Below are 20,830 nucleotides of genomic sequence, written 5' to 3'. Positions count from 1 at the left end.
AATTTTCAGCTTGTCTCGGGTCACACAGCTATTAAGTATCTGAGTTCAGATTTGACCTCAGGAAGATGAAACTTCCTGACTCTAGGCATTACCCTCTAACTTTTGTACTACCTAGCTATCCCCATAAATCTCAGCAATGTGTTTTTAATTAAAACTTGAATCAAAAGAAAATGTAAAATAGTATATCTTGGAGAGGAGAGAGGATGACAGAAAAAAAAATTATGAGGATTGCTATGAACAAAGGTCAAAAATAAATATACAGAGAAATACCTCTGGCAACACAACATCTCTCTTATACTCTTTCTACTGTCCTTCACTGTCCTTCACTCCGAGTGAATGTACTTTTATCCTTCTGTCTCAAATATCCTAGTATTTGGTTTTTCTGACACAACCCATTATATTTCATTGTTTGAATTGTTGCTCCTAGGCTGAAACTTCATGTCTTTGACTTGCTCTTCATGACTACTTTTGGATTTCCTGACTATTTTACGCCAGGGCCCCAAGTCTCACTTATCTCTACCTGAATTGATATCTTGAAGCTCAGATTCTAGTTAGACCTTAGCTAATGATAAAAGAACTCATATCCTTTTTGCTCATACAGACTGTTCTAGTATGAACTAATTCCACTGAGCCTTGGTTCTGACAATTAGATTTCACTTAGTCAAAAGGCAATCATTCTCCTCTATGTATTGACAATATAAGTTTATTTAAAAGGTAAAGACTCACTTTTATCTTTATGATACTGAGCTTAGTCTCTTGCATAGAGCAAGAGCTTAATTAATGTTTCTTTCATTCATCCATATATTCATTCATTCATTCATTCATCTAGTTTAACTTCCAGAAAGGTTATGACTTACCTAGGTTACATATCTGAGACTTAGGATTCAAGTTCACCAAATCCAAATCCATTATTCTTTCCAGTGCATTATGCTATTTTTAGGTAATATTAGTAATAGTATACCACTTTGATATAGCACTAATTATTTCCCAAACGTTATTGCTTTTCAGTCATGTATGACTCTCCTTGACCTCATTTAGGGTTTTCTTGGCAAAGATCCTGGAATAGTTTGCCACTTCCTTCTCCAACTCATTTTATAGAAGAAGAAACTGAGGCAAACAGGGTTAAGTGATTTGTCCAGGGTCAAACAGGTAGTAAGTGCCTGAGGCTGAAGTTAAACTCAGTTCTTTCTGATTCTAGGACCAGAGTTCTATCAGTGGATAGCTACTTACCTGCCCTAAAGGTATTATACTTCCCTTTTCCTGCAACTATTTTATACATTTTCTTATCATTATCTTAGACATTTTCTATCATCAGTCCCTAAGACAGTGTTTTAAACACAGTAGGCACTTAAAAAATTTCATGATATTACCTCAGGCAATTCTTACATTGACTCTATCTTCATAGCTTCTAATGGAGATACATACTCATCTTTCTCTTCCTCCAGTAAAAAGTTTGTGAACGTGTCACAATCACTTATTGAAAACTGAACTTTGAACTACATCTATTTCTGGTGCCTTCAGTCAAAATATTTCACTTCTTTATCATTTACCTTTCCTGCTGTTGGTCTTGTGTATCCAGTTATCATCCTAATACATGTACTTTTGCCAGCTCCATTGTGTCCTAGAAGTCCCAGGATCTCACCTAGAAGGAAAAAGTGAATGACAATCAGAGAAGGTACTTCTATCTTCCTGTACACTTTATTCTTATTTGAGTGTTTCGCCTTTATTCTTGTGAATAAAATTCCAAGAATTTTTTGTGGGTTGGTGTTTGATAAAAGGCCAGAAGCAGGCATTTTACTGAGTATGAGGAGTGTCCATATTAATTAGAGTTTTAAGCAAGCTATGGGGATTTTAACTCAGAAAATCTTTGACTACTGAACCCACAAAGTAGAGGACTGGCAAGATGGTTTTGCCATGGTCCCAGATTAAGCATGATAATATATTTCTCTTAGGTTATTACAATCTAGTTCTAGAAACTTAGATGGAAATCCTGCTTCTATTGCTGATAAATGAAATTCCAACTCATTTAACAGAAATTTGTCCAAGATCTTTTTGAAAAAGTAGCACAAGCCTAGTCAGTTCTCCTTCCATAAGGAATCTGTGTCAAAAGAATTTCCATGCTATTTGGAATCGTATATTAGGTATCTCTATAGAAAATTTATCTATTTGTGTCAAAGTTAGTGAGTCACCAACAGTATAGCATATTACTATTTTTCTCTAGATCTCTTTAATTCTCTAAGTCCTCCTTCCAAAAAATGAATTATGCATGAGATCTCGGACAATAACAGGTGAACCCATTGAACAGAGGAGAGATCTAAAGTAAAATCTTTGTGAATTAAAACCTTTTTTAACGCAGAAAGAGATATTTCTTGTAGCCAGTTTCTTCTTTCTCTTTGAAAAACAACTTTTCTTCTTGCCTTCATATTCTTTTCGAAGACAGCTGGCAATAATAACAGGTTTCTGAAAAAGAAGCTAGAAATTTGACTTTCCTCATATGGCTTTAGCTGGCTGCTATATTCTCTCTTGGCTCTCTACCCACAAGTCATTGAACAAATTAAGTCACATTGAGGGCAATGCTTAACTGACATAATTGAGGATACTGTATCAACTTATGTTTATAGATGGAAAATTCATTTTTCTGTGCATGAATGTAAAATGATATTAAAGAATGTTTCCCATGAGTCTGCTTTTCTTTACACAGAATGAATTAGATAAAAAGAGGTCTTATCACAGTTAACTTTAAGAAGAGGCCAAGGGCTCAGACCTAACTTGTTAAACATTCCTTATAAAATAGCTTATCCAAGGCCTTTGACTCAACAAGACTTTTTGGATTTTTAAAATTATTCATATGCTTTAAGCACAAATTTTCCTTAAATTTAAAAAAAAATATTCTTCTTCTATAGCTGCACTGTTTAAGTATTAATTAAAGATTGTTTACTTGAGAATTGATTCAATCATCTAAGTGTTTCAGTTTGCATCTACACATAAAGTTTCACCTCATCCAGGTCAGAAGCAGTCAGTGCCCTTGCAGTTCTAGTTCTTTCTGCCTGAACATCTCCATCTTCATTGTCTGGTTCTTCAGGATTGGTACCACCATCGCTATTTGTTGGAAAAATTCTACAAAATACAAAGAAAACCCCATAAATAATGATTTCCAACTATAGTTGATGCCAAAAATTGGCATTCTCAACTAATTTTTATTTTTGTGTCCAAAGAGCTTGAACTGTCTATCTTTCTTTCTGTCTGTTTTAGTTTCTTCATCTGTGAAATGAGGATATAAATAATATTTACCTTCCTAGGTTGTATGAGGATATAATTAGATTTGTAAAGGGCTTAATAAAATATAATCAGTATTTAATAAATGCATGTTCCCTTTTCCTTACTGCATTTCTTCACTTTAAAGTTAGCTCTGACTATTCCCTTTCTTATACCTTAGATTCTATCTATTATCAAATGTTATCATTTATTTTTCTCAAATGCCTTTCAAATTTTTCTATTATTTCATTTTCACTGCCATTATGACCTCATGCACATTCATGCAATAGCCTCCTTTGCATCCTTTCATATATTCCCCATTCCATTCTATCATCCTACAAACTACTGTTATTCTACTCTTACCAAAATTTAACTTAAGATATAAGAATCACATTTTAGGATCTACTACAATTATATTTAAACTAAACTTATTTGTGTTATTCATAAAAGGATTGATAATTGGGCTGGGCTGAATTCTCTGAATCTAAGCTCATTCTAATAAGAATGTTTTTGTTACTATTCTCTACAGATTCTTTCTCATTTTCATCTCTTTGCCTTAGCTAGTGTGTTGTGTCCTTCTGTGAACTGACTTTTTTCTATAAATTGAATCCTTTTTCATTGTATAGTTCAAATCCTTACCTCAGCCATTCAATTCAACAAGCATTTACTAAAAGCCTTCTAGGCTTTAGTCTAAAGATTTTCGTCTAGGTACAAAAAGACAGAAATGGAATGGTTGTTCCCTTCAAAGAAATTATCTTTTCCTGAAGGGATCTTTATTCCTTCATGGACACAAGTTAATATATGAACACAAAGTAGATTGAGCTCACTGAGAAGAGATGCTGCCTTTCATTTTCCTTTCTGTATGCAGTGCTTACTTGGCACAGTGCCCAAATACTGTGTTTATTAAATTCTCTAAATTAGTAGATCCTTACTAAATTCTCATTAACTAAGTGTTTTAAAAGAAACTAAGTAGTGGTGAGGAGGGAATGCATTCTAGATTTAAGGGTCTCCATTTTTAAAAGCCCAGAGGCCATAAATGGGATGTCTTGAGCAAGAAATAAAGAATTAGCTGTTTTGACTAGAATGGAGACTGCAGGAAAGAAAGTTGAAATAAGAAGAAAAAGACATGTTGGAGCCAGACTGTGGAAGGTTCAAATGCCAATTTAGAGAAAATAAGAAGTGATTAGACATTTTTGAATAGAGGAGTCATACAGAATTATGTTTTTACAAATATCTGTTTGGCAGCTTTAATGGAGGATGAATTGCAGAATTGAATAACTGGAAGTAGGAAGATCATTCAAGAATAGCTAGAATCTGAATTAGGATAGGACATTGTATGAGTAAAGCAAATGGGAGAGTTATAAATAAAATGTGGTTGTAGAATTAATAAGATTTGGCAATTGATTAGATATGTGTGTGAAAGAGAGGGGAAAGTTAATGATAATGCCAAGGTTTTAAATGTGGATGAAAAAGAAGGTAATGTTATCAGGGGGAGCATTTAAATGCTTTCTAATGCCTTCAGATGTGTGGGATTTGTTTTTGTTTTTAACCACAATGCAGTTTCCTTGAGAGCAGGGATACTATTTTATAATTTTTTTATCATTTTATTACCAAGTATTATTTCTTGAATATTTTCTCAAGAAAAACCTCACAGTTAATTTATGATTATTGTTATTATTGTGTCTGGCTCTTTGTGACCCCATCTGGGATTTTCATGGCAAAGTTACTAGAGAGGTTTGCCATTTACTTCTCTAGTTCCTTTGGCAATTGAGGAACTGAGGCAAACGGAATTAAGTGATTTTCTCAGGGTCACATAGCAACTGAGTATCTAAGTTAAATTTGAACACATCTTTCTGAATCTAGGTTCAGTTCTCTAGTTACTGTGCTATTTAGCTGTTTCCTTAAAAACTTAATAGGGAATCATCAACTACAGTTCTGGTAAAATGGTGTACCAGTAGACAGTACAATCTGCCTTGCTGCTATCCACTGTGAGCATTGCCAGCTAACCTATCATTGTTTTATAAGAATTCCTGGACTTCCTATCTAATCTTCCATTGCACTTCAAGGTGCAACAGAGTTGTAGATGAGTTCACCTGTATGTATTGTATTCTTTAATTAGAATGTAAGCTTCTTGAAAGCAGGGACTGTTTTTATTTTGTAATTTTATTCCCAGGGTTTAGGAAAATGTTTGGTAAATTTAAAAAGTGTTTTTCATTATATTCAAATCTATTCAATTGAATTTATAAATTAAATAGTGAATTCTATTTTTCCCCTTGCTAACCTGAATACAGGATCCTTTCTCATGGTTTGTTTTCCATATTTCATTTCCAGGCATCGTAGAACAAAAAAGAAAATGATGCAATGAAGGTAAGGCTAAGGGAAAAAGAAAGACAAACTCAGTAACACTAGTGTAGAAATTATTTCCATGTTTACTTTTAAAAAATTTTTTTTAATTTTCATCCATTTGTACATGCTTATTTCCAAGTTACAAAATTTCCCTCCACCCTTCCTTCCCACCCCCTTCCCCTCCATGGAGAACAGTCAGGTTAGCATTTTACATATATATTTTGTTAAAAAAATTTACAATTTAGAAAATTTTGGCATGAGGAATTAGGATTAAGGGGAAAAGGTACATGAGATACTTTTTATAAAGTGTTCATCAGATTAGATAAAGGTGTTTTTTTCTGTGTGTTTTGTTTTGTTTTTTTTTTCTTTCTCTGGTTGGGGATGATATAGTCCATAACCAGTTTGATAGTTATCCTAGCTCTCTGGACTATCAAGAGGAGCTGTTCATCTCATGATGTTGCTGATGTGTACATTGTTCTCTTGACTCATCAGATCCCATAAGTCATTCCATGCTTCTCTAGAGTCCAACCATTTATGGTTTCTTATAGAACAATAATATTCCATAGTATTCATGTACCATAACTTGTTTAGCCATTCCCCAATTGATAGGCATCCCCTCAATTTGCAATTATTTGCCACTACAAAAAGAGCTGCTTTGAATACTTTGGAACATGTAGTACTTTTTTACAATTTCTTTTGGATATAGTCCCAGAATTGGAATTGCTGTGTCAAAGGGTATGAACAGTTCTATTGCTATTTGGGCGTAGTTCTATATTGCTCTCCAGAAAGGTTTGGATCCATTCACAACTCCACCAGCAATGCATCAATGTCCCAATCCTCCCACAACCTCTCCAACACTGGTCATCTTCCCTTTTTCTCATCTGGGCTAATCTAATATGTCCATATTTACCTTAACATATTTATTGCTGTTCTCTTACCAAGAGAGAGAAAGAAGACAGTCTTCTAATAAATTTGGGTAGTAATGATTCAGGGAAGATGTTATGATTGGAAACAAATTTTGTGGAAGAAAAAATATTATTTGTACCCTTCTGAGGAATTCTGTTGTTCAAAGTGACTCCATTCCAGGTTGGGAGTGGCCTTGGCTTGTTCACCTTTCCTCCAGTTTCCCCCTTCTCCCACTTCTGGTTTCTAGCTACCTGACCTTGCCTATTAATAAGTCAAGCTTATACTGTTGTGATGGAGACGACATGTCGAACTTCTAAATTTCACACCTTGGGACAGGAAGAACCAATACATAGCTTACCTGCTGGCGAATACCTGAGCCAGGTGCTAGGCCATTCCCCAAGCACCACCTTTTGACCAACCCACTACAGAAGTGCATTTGAGATAAGAAGCATTGCCCCTTCTGTCTCTTCTTGACCCTACTTTCACCTTGCAAGGATGGCTGTATATCTTTGTCTTTCTTAGCCTTGGGCTCCCACCCTAGGCCCTGCATGATGTAGAGAATTGTGAATGTAGCAGAAATAAAATCTGTTAAAAGGGTGGAAGTTCCTGTCTCTCTTGGACACTGTTGATTATAACTTGTCCCTATTTTCCCTTCCACTTAATTTTGGTCTGGACATTGGCAGGAAGGAAATGATGTGTTAAAATTGGAGATCAAACACCTTGAGATAGGAAGGATCAATAATACATGGTTTGCTATTGGGATTACCTGGCCTAAGGTGTAGGACCACTCTGAGCACCATCCTCTGTCCAACCCTCTGTCCCAAGGGGTATATAACAGGAAATGCTGCCCCTTCAAGCTTTCTTGCTTCTTCCCACCTCTCATCCAGAAAGATTGGGGCTCTGTGGTACTAACCATGTGGCCTGGTTAAGTCAAAACTCATGGCTGTCTGCCCTTCTGTCTCTTTGTCTCTGTTTCTCTGTTTCTCTCTGTCTCTCTCTGTCTCTCTCTGTCTCTCTGTCTCTCTTTCTCTCTCTCTTTCTTTCTCTCTCATACACACACACACACAAACTTTACCTAGCCTGCCCTCAAAGTGCTTACCACTTTTCTAGGAGAGAAAATGATTTAATCTGTATACTTTGTAAGCCTTCTATAATAAATCTTGAGCAATTTTAAATCCCAGGGAAGTACATCATGATTCATTCATTCATTTTCACTCTCAGTCTTCATTTGGTGAACCAAAATCTCATCCACAACAGTAATGTGTGCAAATACAAAACTCAGCTCATATGTTCTATTTAAAAGAGTAGTGAGAACAAGAGGATAAAGTTAATAATCATTACTTCATTTTCCTCAACATCTGCACAATTCAGAGTTGTATAATTCTTACAGATTTAGACTTATGGAGACTTTACAAAATATTGCTCCAGGTTTTATAGTCATAATATCAGATTAATGTCACCAAAGAGCAAGCACCAAAAGAGACTGAGAAGTCCGGGGTGGAGCCAAGATGTTGTCCTTAAGCTAACCTGCTCCCAGAGCCTTTCCCTATCAAAGATAAATGAAGCCTCTACTCTGACATCCACACTAAAGATCCCACCAAGAAAAAGAGAAGATTCAAAGAGGTTTTCAACAGTAGACATTGTGGAGGATTTTCAGTGAAGGTCTGTTTCTTTGGGGGGGTGGGAAGGGAAGTAAAGTTCAGGGGGTGGGAGAGTGGGGAAAGTCTGCAGGAGGCTTTTAGGCACAGTGCAATCCAGGTTAATAATAATAACAGAAGTCCCTGGAAGTTAGATAGCAAGGCAGCAGGAAAGATCCCAACCCTAAAGAAACTCTGAACCCTGAGAGCACCAGGGTAAAAGACAGGACTGGTTATGGAACAATCCTCTGTAAAGTCAGAACATGGACATAAACATCATGCAGGAAATCATAAGGGAAAACTACTAGAACAAGGTAACAATATAACAATTGAAAGAATCCACAGAACCCCTACAGAAAAAGACCCCCCATAAAAACTCGAAGGGCTATAATAACCAAATTCCACAACCCTCAAATAAAAGAGAGAATATTGCAAGCAGCAAAAATAAAACAATTCAAATACAAAGAGAATACAATCAGACTAACACAGGACCTATCAGACTCAACATTGAAGGATTGGAAGAACTGAAAAAAACCCCCTAACATATTTTGGAGTACTAAGGATCTGGGATTACAACCCAGAATGAACTACCCTGCAAAATTCAGCATATACTCTCAGGGAAAAAAGATGGATGTTTAATGAAATATAGGACTTCCAGAATTTTCTGACACAAAGACCAGAACTGAACAGAGAATTCAATCACCAAATACACAACTGAAGAGTTACAAAAATAAAAAAGTAAATGAAAAAGGGGACTGAAGAAACAAAATTGTTTTAAACAAATGTTGGTCCCTAAAAGGGAAGATGTAACAATTTAATTCTTTATAACTTTACTTCTCTAAGGAAAATTAGAGGGTAGAATATAATTGAAGAGAATGAATCTAAAGGATAAAATCCAAGAAGATAAAGAAAAAGTTCTCAGTAAGACCTCCAGAGCCTCCCAGTACTTAGAGATCTTCGTTTCTTACAGTTAATTAGATCAGAGCCCAGGTAATTGGATCAGTATTGCTGAACAAGGGGTTAAGTACCCTGGAGGGGGGTAAAGTGTGAAAGAAAATAGGCCTGGGGGGAGGGGCACAAATGGTTCAAGAAATGATATGCCTTTAGATGATACTTTAGCTTGTGAGGAGATTTGTGTGTACTTGAAAGATACTTTAAAAGGGGGTAAGGTAAAAAATGATTATAATTATAATTTGATGCAATTTGAGACAATGCTGCTTATCAAGCAATCAAGTAAACAATCTGTGATATCTTGATAACAATAGGAGCTTATCAAGCAATCAAATAATCCAACTGTGATTGATGATACCTGATTAATAATATTAGAGCACCAAGGGAAGAGGCACAAAGATTATAATTTTAGAGGGAAAGAAGGGAAACGAGAATACTGAGTAAATTCTATTCAATAGATTTGGCCCCTGTGAGAGAATAAGATACATTCCCACTTGGGTTTAAAAATCTAACTTAATCTACAGGGGAGGGAGGGACAGGAAAGATAAGGCAAGAAGGGACTGATAAAAGGGAAGGGAAAGTATTAAGTGAAAATAAACTGAAAGTTAAATTTCTAAAAGAAAAGTCAGGGGTGGCTAGGTGGCGACTACTGGCCCTGGAGTCAGGAGTACCTGGGTTGAAATCTGGTCTCAGACAATTAATAATTACCTAGCTGTGTGGCCTTGGGCAAGCCACTTAACCCCATTTGCCTTGCAAAAAAAAAAAAATCTAAATAAATAAATTTTAAATAAAAGAAAAGTCAAAGAGGAAAGGTAGTAAAATTTTGGTGAAGAGGAATAAGAGAAAAGGAAAGAGATAAATATAAATGGAGGAAGAAAATAGCATGGAGGGAAATACAGAATCCGTCATCTTAACTGTAAATGTAAATGGGGCAAACTGTCCCATAAAACAGAAGTGGATAGCAGAATGGATTAAAAATCAGAATCCTATAATATGTTGTTTACAAGAAAGACATTTGAAGCAGAGAGATACACACAGGGTAAAGGTTGAATATATTATGCCTCATAAGAAGTAAAAAAAAAAACCTGGGGTAGTGATCCTAATCTCAGACAAAATAAAAGCAAAAATCAATCTCATTAAAAGGGATAAGGAAGGAAACTACATCTTAAAAGTAACCATTGGAAATGAAGCTATATCATTGCCAAACATGTATCTACCTAGTGGTATAGCATCCAAATTCCTAGAGGAAAAACTGAGTGAATTACAAGGAGAAATAGAGAGCAAAACTTTAATAATGGGAGACCTCAAAATCCCTCTCTCTGAACTAGATAAATCTAACAACAAAATAAACAAGAAGGAAGTTAAGAAGGTGAATGAAATCTTAGAAAACTTAGATTTGATAGACCTCTGGAGAAAATGTAATGGGGATAGAAAAGAATATACTTTTTTCTCATCTGTACATGGTATCTTCACTAGAATTGACCATGTATTCAGGCACAAAAACCTTAAAATCAAATGCAGAAAGGTTGAAATAATAAATATATACTTCTCAGATTATGATACAATAAAATGTAATACATGTAATACATGTACATGTAATAAAGGGTCAGGGAAAGATAAACCAAGAACTAATTGGAAATTAAATAACTCTATCTTAAATAATGGGTGGGCCAAACAGCAAATAACAGAAATAATCAATAATTACATCCAAGAAAATGATAATAATGAGACATCATACCAAATTTATAGGATGCAGCTGAGGCAGTTTTGAGGGGAAATTTTATATCTCTAACTGCCTATATGAATAAGATAGAGAAAAAGGAGATCAATAAATTGGGTAGGCAAATAAAAAATCTAGATAAAGAACTAATTAAACATCTCCAATTAAATACCAAACTAGAAATTCTGAAAATCAAGGGAGAGATTAATAAAATAAGAAGTTAAAAAAAACCCATTGATCTCATAAATAAATCTGAGTTGGTTTTATGAAAAAAAAAAGTAAAATAGACAACCCTTTGGTTAAATGGATTTTTATAAAAGGAAGATAACCAAATTACCAATATCAAAAATGAAAAGGTGAACTAACCAATGAGGAAGAAATTCAAGAGATAATTCAGTTTGCCAAATTAGATGCCAATAAGTTGGACAACTTGAGTGAAATGGATGAATATTAACAAAAATACAAACTGACCAGGTTAACAGAATAGTAAATAAATTACTTAAATAACCCTATCTCAGGAAAAAGAAATTGAAGAAACCATCAATAAACTCCTTAAGAAAATGTCTTCAGGTCCAGATGGATTTACAAGTGAATTCTACCAAACATTTAAGAAACAATTAATTCCTATTCTACATAAACTATTTAAAATAAAGGAGAGGAAGCAGTTCTGCTAAACTCCTTTTATAACACCAACATGGTGTTGATATATAAACCAGGAAGAACCAAAACAGACAAAGAAAAAACCAATCTCCCTAATGAATATTGATACAAACATCTTTTTTTTTTAGGTTTTTGCAAGGCAAATGGGGTCAAGTGGCTTGCCCAAGGTCACATAGCTAGGTAAATATTAAGTGTCTGAGCCCAGATTTGAACTCAGGTACTCCTGACTCCAGGGCCATTGCTCTATCCATTGTGCCACCTAGCTACCCCTGATGCAAACATCTTAAATAAAATTTTAGCAATTTCAGTACAGGAAGTTATTACCAAGATAATACACTATGATCAGGTTGGTTTTATACCAGGCAGGTAGGGATGGTTCAACATTAGGAACACACTCAATATAATTAAACATATCAATAGTAAAACCAAAAGAAATCATATGATTATTTCAACAGATACTGAAAAAGCTTTTGATAAAATACAACATCCAATCCTATTAAAAAACTAGAAAGTTTAGGAATAAATGGAGTTTTTCTTAAAATAGTAAATAGTCTCTATCCAAAAACCATCAACAAATTTTATATTTAATGGGAATAAGCTCAGAGCATTTCCAATAAATTCAGGGGTGAAACAAGGATGTCCAGAAATTGAAGGAATCAGAATTGGCAATGAGGAAGCAAAACTTTCACTCTTTGCAGATGATATAATGGTATACCTAGAGAACCTGAGAAAATCATCTTTGAAAACTCCTTGAAACAATTAACAAATTCAGAAAAGTAGCAGGATATAAAATAAATCACATAAATCATCAGCATTTCTATATATGAACAACAAAGGCCAAGAACAAGAGATAGAAAGAGGAAATTCCATTTAAAATAATTGTAGGCAACATTAAATACTTGGGAATCTACCTCCCAAGACAAATCCAGAAACTGTAAGAACACAATTATAAAGCAGTTTTCAGCCAAATAAAGTCAGATCTAAATAAATGGAAAAATGTCAAAGGCTCATGGTTAGGTTGAGCTAATATAATAAAAATGACAAATACTTATTCAGTGCCATACCAATGAAACAACCAAATAACTACTTTACTGAGTTAGAAAAGAAACAGTTACAAAATTCATCTGGAGCAACCAAAGGGCAAAAATAGCAAGGGAACAGATGAAAAAAAAATGTAAAGGAAGGTGGCCTCTCTCTACCAGATCTAAAAATATACTATAAAGCAGCATTCATCAAAACTGCCTGGCACTGGTTAAGAAATAGAGTAATGGACCAGTGGATTAGGATCGGTTTGCAAGAAAGTCATTAAATGACTACAGAAATCTACTATTTGACAAACCCAAAGACAGTAGCCTCTGGGATAAGAACTCACTATTTGACAGAAATTGTTGGGAAAACTAGAAAATAGTATGGCAAAAACTAGGCATAGATCCACATCTCACACCCTATATCAAAAATAAGGTCAAAATAGGTATAGGATTTAAACATAAAGAGTGATACCATAGATAAATTAATAGACCAACAAATACTCAACCATCTGATCTATGGAAAAGGGATAAATTTATGACCAAACAAGAATTAGAGCAAACTATAAACTGCAAAATGAATGATTTTGATTATTAAATTAAAAAGTTTTTGCACTAATAAAAATCAATGCTGCCAAAATTAGAAGAAAAGCAGAAAGCTGGGAAACAATCTTCACAAACAGGATTTCTGATAAAGGTCTCATTTCTAAAATATATAGAGAATTACATCAAATTTATAAGGTTACAAATCATTCCCCAATTGATAAATGGTCAAAGGATTTGAACAGTTTTCAAATGAAGAAATTAAAGATATATATATATATATATATATATATATATATATATATATATATATATATAATCATATGAAAAAATGCTCCAAATCACTATTGATTAGAGAAATGCAAATTAAAATAACAATGAGATATCATCTTACATCTAGTGGATTATCCCAGATGAGAAAAAGAGAAGATGATCAATGTTGGAGAATGTGTGGGAGAATTGGGACATTGATGCATTGTTGGTGGAGTTGTGAATAATCCAACCTTTCTGGAGAGCAATATGGAATTATGCCCAAAGAGCAATGTAACTGTTCATACCATTTGACCCAGAAACTCCAATTCTAGGACTAGAAGAAATTGTGAAAAATGGGAAAAGCCCTAAAAAATATTCATAGCAGATCTTTTTTGTAGTGGCAAACAATTTCAAATTGAGGGGATGCCCATCAATTGGGGAATGGCTAAACAAGTTATGGTACATGAATATATGGAATATTATTGTTCTATAAGAAACCATAAATGGCTGGACTCTAGAGAAGCATGGAATGACTTATGGGATCTGATGCTGAATGGAGTAGAACCAAGAGAACAATGTACACATCAACAGCATTATGAGATGAACAACCTTGATGGAAGCAGCTCCTCTAGATAGTCCAGAGAGCTAGGACAACTGTATCAAACTGGTAGTGGTCTACATTATCCCCAACCAGAGGAAAAAAAAATACACAGAAAAAAACATCCCTACCGAATCTGATGGACACTTTATGAAAAGTATCTCTAATGTATCTCTTTCCCTTAATCCTAATTCCTCATGCCTAAAATTACTAAATTGTAAATATTTTTAACAAAATATGTATGTAAAATGCTAACCTGACTGTTCTGTACTGAAGGGAGGGGGGTGGAAAGGAAGGGTGGAGGGAAATTTTGTAATTTGGAAATACACATGTACAAATAGATCAAAATAAAAAAAAGAAATTTTAAAAAAAGAAAGGAAAACTCTAAAAAACAAACAAGCAAGCAAACAAAAAAAACAAAAACAAAGAGCAAGACAAACATCTTAGCAGATCAAAAACTTCTGAAGACTTTCTTTTAAATAATTATAATTTCATTATATTAAATACTCACAAATGGATTAATCAGAGTGATATATATACAAATACTCACATTCCCAAAAAATTCACATGCAAGTCTAAAATCATGCCTTTGCAAAACCTTATAGATCATATTAGTTAAAATTATGCCAAATGCACAACAAAGCAAATGTCACCCTTAATATATGCATAACCTAATGGAAATGTCTTCTTACTATGAGAATCAGGAAGTGTATATTTTCATTGATTTGAAGTAGATCCTCTATATCATATGAACTGTAGAACTGCCAAAAAAAAAAAAAGAACATGGTTAAATTTGTTTGTCTGTGAATTGTATCTATAATTTTATAATGTAATGAAAATCTTTGATTATGGATATTCCTTGAGCATAAAAAGAAAAGCCTATTAGCTACTTTGTTCCTCTTTCAAGTCTATACTCAGTATGCTTTTCATTGCAGTTTTAACTGTTAGAGATTTACAAAAGTGCAAGATAAGCAAGATTTGTTGTTAACATTCTCAAATATCCTTTTCTGTCCTCCTTTCCTTTCTTTGTGCCACTCTCCTTTTCCAAACAGGCAAAGGTTCATCCTTTTCCTTCCTACCTACACCTAAGCAGAAGAAAGAACCCATCTTCTTTTCACTAAGATTGTGAATGTCAAATAAATTCATAAATAATGGTGAATAAATTAAGGATTAATTTAGATAGTCCTCTTCTAAAGACACTTTCATCTTAAGAAAAGTCATTCTTGATATAAAAATATTTATTTTATTTTGTAGACTATCAGCTATAAATAAACTAGTAGGAGGGGGATATATATATATATATATATTTCTGGGTAGGGAATATTTCCTGGTTTCATCAAAATCATATCAGACAATTGGCTACTTACTTTGCCCAGGAACTTGTATCCCCTATCCATGATCCTAGAGGGCTAGGAGTCTTAAAGGTTTTTCACTTTTTTTCATGTCATGGATCCTTTAGTGAACTGAGGAAACCCATGGACTCCTCAGAATATTTTAAAATATATAATATAAAATATATAGGATTATAAAAGAAAATGATATTATTCACATACAATCATATATAGATCCATATATATATACATGGATGTAAAACACACAGACTTTAGAGAGTCTGTTATTGGTACAATTCTAAGTACCTACTATGTAGAATGGAATATAATTCTTTGCCCCAGCTAGAAAATAAAAAGCAATGGAATCTTTTCTCCTATTGTTTTATGAACTTAATCTCTTGAGAGTAAAAGAAATGTACTCTTTGAGTTAGTCAGTCAGTCAAAAAACATTAATTTCTTTCCAATTGTCATGCAATTGACTTCCTAGGTTCACCTGATTTTAAAATCCAGGCAGATTTTAAGCAGTACCAATATGAGGGTATATTTTTCAGTACTTTTCATTGAGGCATTATAGTCCTACACAGTCCCATGTCAGCAGCAAGATTTGAATCCCAATATTCCTGACCCTAGGACAACTCTATCTAGTACTTAAGCTACCTATCAAAATAGCAGCACTTTTTTTGGTAGCAAAGAATTGGAAATAAAATAGATTATATCGATTGTTAAATGGATAAACAAATTTGGGTACATGAATGTGATACTATGTATCCAGTACTTACCTCCATAATCAGGATAGTGTATCCAAACATGGTGAAGAAGGGAAGGAATATCATGCAGCAAAGCACGGAAGTTAATCCAAAAATAGCTTCTTCAGTAAAGGCAACTATGAACAAGCTAGTCTGTAGGAAAATTTCATAGTGATTTGAACAGAAAGATTAAGTAGATTTCAATATTTTAAGTGGCTATTCAATATTTAGGTATTCAATATTTGATACTTTTCTTCTTCATATATTTCCACTTTTAGGTTCACACACCATTTTGTAGTGAGTATTGCCTCTGTTTGGTATTTAATACCTTCCAACATCTAACTCCCACCTGTCCAGATTTATTTCACTCTATCTATTCACATGCCATTTTACAGTCAAACTGGCCTATTTTTTGTATTCCAAACTCAACAATAATTATTAAGCCTTCTTATCTTTATGTAGGTTCTACCTTTTCTTTATTTTCTCTATATTCCTATAGTATTGGGAATTTAAGTGACTTGCTCTTAGTCACACAGCCTCATATCAACATAGCAGCACTGTTTTGAATAAGGAAGAACTGGAAATAAAATAGATGTATCTTGATTGTTAAATGGTTAAACAACTTTGTTAGAAGAATTTATCATTCTATTCTATTTTTGTGCTGTAGGAATGGAAATTTTTATTATTTTTATTAATTTTATTATTCAGGGCTTTGGGCCATTACTCCCACAATTTGTGGCTAACTAAAAAGCACATATTCTGTTAATATTAATCTCATTTGATCAAAACATGATTCTTAGAATAACAATGTAAAGGGTTCCTTTAGTAAAAGTCAAGGGGGATTTACTCCCTAGCTAATTGTATAGGGAAGAATGTCCTTGATGCTGCTGTTCATGGGTATCTGGCTGACATGTAAATCCCATCTCTCAATCCACCTAATTGTAAGCCCTCTAGATGTAATTTAATCTGTAACCTGACAATTCATCTATAAAAACCTGCTTAATTTATATAAATCTTGTTTATATGAGAGATTATGACTGTTTAAACTGTACAAGTTTTATAAATTTAAAGTAGAATAGGATTATGAATCTGTCTTTGTTTTTAAAAACTTTTATGACCCAAGGAAGTTATGCGATCCCAACATGTAAAATAATTATTTCTCTTTCACTCTGATGTAATTTTTATCCATAAGAGCTTTTGCTAGAGTCCAGATCTTCATTTAGATTTGTTTTTTTGTCTGAGATCTGAAGCTCTGCTTAAGAGCAATAATAATAATAATAATAATAATAATAATAATAATAATTATAAATACCCAGATTTTTTTAACCTATATAATTTCTATTTTGGGGTACCTACAATATGAACTCAGAAAGGAGATATTTTTCTTATAACACATATATGAATTGATGTAAAGTGAAAGATACCTCAAAGAGTAGGATCAAATGATTGCAAATTCAAAAAAGTTCTTGAAAGAACTTAAAAAGGAATCCAAAGTCAAATAAGAGAGATCAAGGAAAAATTAGGAAAAAGATAAGAGCAATCCAAGAATAGTATGAAAAGAAAAAAAAAGAGATCTATATAGGACTATAAGTCAGAAATATTCAGGCTCTTCAGATTTCCTTCATAGACAGACTATAGAGACACAATAAAGGGTAAGAAGTAGTCTCTTCAGATCACTTCCAATGACCTCAGAAAAGACAGGATCTCCAGGGCCTTGGGTCTGGCCTGAAAAAAGTGTAGATATTTTCGGGAAGATTCCACTGAATTGACAAACAGCAGGTCCTGGAGCAGATCTGTCAAGAAGCAGACTAGGCCTCAAGAAATTTCACCTCACAAACTTTCACCTAACAGCCTCAGGAGCTTTCACCTCATGAAGAATAGATGACGATTGAATGAGGAAAGATTAAAGGACGACCCCCCCCAAAACACACACACACACACACACACACACACACACACACACACACACACACACACACACACACAGAGTCTGTCTGTCTGTCTCTCTTTCTCTTCCCCCCCCCCCCCCCCACCCTTTCTCTCTCTCTCTAGAAGCTAGCTGATGCTGGAAGTGATTCTGGACTGTGGTTGTGGATGAGAAGTGACCCATATCCAAGTGACTGTGGAACCCACAGGGCGAAAGAAAGAATGTTTTCAAGACAATGTGGCTAGGGGTCCTGCTAGTTGACTTAGAAGAGGAAAGGAATCCTTGAGGTTGAGTCCCTGTATAAAATGCAGAAAACAACAGTAAGGACAATCTGAGGCCTAGGAAAACATTACTCAAAATTTGGGATTTAAAACATGATTAAACTAATAAGTTGCTAAAAATAAAACAAAGCAAAATAAAAATGAGTAAGGGAGGGGGGATAAAAACCCCTGACCATAGAGAGCTACTTGGCTGTAAAAGAAGATTTGGGTTTATATTCAGAGGAAGATAGTGAGGTGAAAAAAAGTCAGTCCTACCTCAAAGAGTAACAAAAAATGATCAGAAGCTTAAAAAGAATTCTTTTTTTTAAAGGTTTTTGTAAGGCAATTGGGTTAAGTGGCTTGCCCAAGGTCATACAGCTAGGTGTCTTAAGTGTCTGAGATTGGATTTGAACTCAGATACTCCTGACTACAGGGTTGGTGCTGTATCCACTGCACCACCTAGCCACCCTTAAAAAGAATTCTTGAAAGAACTTAAAAAGGAATTCAAAAGTCAAATAAGAGAGATCAAGGAAAAATTAGGAAAAAAAAATAAAAGCAATCCAAGAAAAGTATGAAAATTAAAAAAAGAGATCCAAAATCTTAAAGAAGAAGCTAACTCCTAGAAAACAAGAATTGGTCTCTCCCCTGCAATTGGGCAATGACTGAACAAGTTATGTGATGGGATACTACTGTGCTATAATGATCTTAAAAAGGCTTGGGAAAACTTGCATGAAATTATGAAAAGTAAAGTGAGCAGAAACAAGAGAACATTGTACATAGACAAAGAAATTATTTTAAGAATGACTTTGAGTAAATAAGTCCTTTTGACAATTAGAAATACATAAACTAAAAATAAAAAAAAACTATGAAGATACTATCTGCATCCAGAGAAAGAACTGATAAATAGAAGTATGTATAAAATAATATATGTATGTATTCATATATATCTGTGTCTAATGGTAGTCATCTCTTGGGTAAGGGGAGCATAATGAAGGGTAAAAAGGAAAAGAAGAAATTTACATGATAATTTTATTATATATTTGAAAGGAATAACAAATTGTGCCAATATGTAGTTTTATGTTCAATCATCTTTTTTATTGTCCTGAAAAAAAGGTTTTTTTGAAGGAACGACAAATTTAGGCATCTATTTTTAGACAGGAGGGAAAGAGTTGATAGATTAACTTGAGTGGAAAATCTAATAAGATTAAACATCATGTAATATATTTAATAATTAAGATTAAGCATTGTTGATACTTTTGGCCAAGTCATAAGTGCTAATAATAACATTCATATAGTATTTTAAGCTTTTCAAAGCACTTTATGAATATTTTATCATTTTATTCTTATGACAAACTTGGGAGGTAGGCACCATTATTATCTCCATTTTATGGATGAGAAATCTGAGAGAGATTGAGGTTCAGTAACTTGCCCAAGTGACAAAGGACTAGTAATCATTTGATTCACTTCCTCTTAGCAAAATAACACCCTTTCCCACATCTGTTCTATTCCCACTACAGTTATAAATAAAGGTATCTTCTATTTAGGGGAACTAGAGATAGGAATGATTTGATATGTTGGATCTCCTTTTATTCTTTATTGTAGAACTAAAGTGAGGTTAATTACAATGTTTTCCAGAGGCTGCTGAGTATAGTTATTCTTGTTCAGTTGTATCTGATTCTTTGGAACCCCATTTGTGGTCTTCTTGGTAAAAATACTGGAGTGGTTTGCCATTTCCTTCTACAGTTCCTTTTTGACATGAAGAAACTGAAGCAAACAGGGTTAAGTGAGTTGTCCAGGGTCACATGGGTAATAAGTGCCTGAGATCATATTTGAGTTCTGGAAGAGGACTCTTCCTAACTCTAGATCCAGCTCTCTAGTTACCATACCACCTCTTCTGAGAATTGCAGGAATTCAAATCATTAGGACAAAATTGCAGATTATACAGCAGTAGGAAGTTATTCAACACAATTAGATATAAATAATTCATATCTCTTCATATATACTGAAGGCACAAAAAGAAATACCCAAGAATAGATACAAAAAATTTATATAGATAGAAATAAGCAGACTATAAGCATGATATACCAGTAAAACAGCATTTTCTACAGGAATTTTAATTCCATCAAAAGTTTCTTAGAAAGATAAAACATATTTACTCTTAATTTTACATCATTTAAAATATAAATATTCACTATACAAATATACTTACAATAAAGAAGCAAGTAGACCAGATGCCACTATTTTTTTTCCTTTTCTTAAAAATGAATGAGATCACATATGTGAAGAATACAGTTGAGCCTGCATAACCAATAATACAGATGATCTGGAAGCAAGGGAAATTGCCATTGGATTTATATACTTTCCAGGAAATCATCATATCTTCAGTATTCACAAATTCAATTATGCTTAAGATGAAAAGATTATTTCTTGCCAAATCTGGCAAAGTCAACAATCATTCATTAAACATACTATATCCTAGTTGCATATTATAAACAGGATACAAACAGAAAAAAGAGACAGTCTCTACTCTTAAGGAGCTTATATTCTAATGGGAGAAGACATACACACACACACACACACACACACACACACACACACACACACAAAGGGAGTTGTAAAACAAGAATAGGGAATGAGGGAATGGTAGAAGGAAATGTTCTTGGTGGAATATTT

At 33.9% G+C, this 20,830-nt stretch overlaps 1 protein-coding gene across 4 annotated transcripts in view; it reads right to left on the bottom strand.

Annotated features, from left to right (window-relative positions):
* LOC141514162 (ATP-binding cassette sub-family A member 10-like) overlaps positions 1 to 20,830 on the bottom strand; it is a 122,937-nt gene that overhangs the window by 12,936 nt on the left and 89,171 nt on the right. For all 4 annotated transcript variants that reach the window (XM_074224707.1, XM_074224705.1, XM_074224706.1 and 1 more), the window contains 7 exons: positions 20,367 to 20,480; positions 16,004 to 16,123; positions 14,586 to 14,654; positions 5,537 to 5,628; positions 2,997 to 3,117; positions 2,343 to 2,460; positions 1,551 to 1,642 (listed from right to left, as the gene is read on the bottom strand). In XM_074224707.1, coding sequence (XP_074080808.1) covers positions 1,551 to 1,642; positions 2,343 to 2,460; positions 2,997 to 3,117; positions 5,537 to 5,628; positions 14,586 to 14,654; positions 16,004 to 16,123; positions 20,367 to 20,480 — 726 coding nt within the window. The remainder of the gene's footprint in view (positions 1 to 1,550; positions 1,643 to 2,342; positions 2,461 to 2,996; positions 3,118 to 5,536; positions 5,629 to 14,585; positions 14,655 to 16,003; positions 16,124 to 20,366; positions 20,481 to 20,830) is intronic.

The sequence above is a fragment of the Macrotis lagotis genome, chromosome 2 (assembly GCF_037893015.1).
Source record: "Macrotis lagotis isolate mMagLag1 chromosome 2, bilby.v1.9.chrom.fasta, whole genome shotgun sequence".
Classification (NCBI taxonomy): Eukaryota; Metazoa; Chordata; class Mammalia; order Peramelemorphia; family Peramelidae; genus Macrotis; species Macrotis lagotis.
Note: the sequence above shows the minus strand (reverse complement) of the source record. Positions and strands in the feature narration are given on the sequence as shown.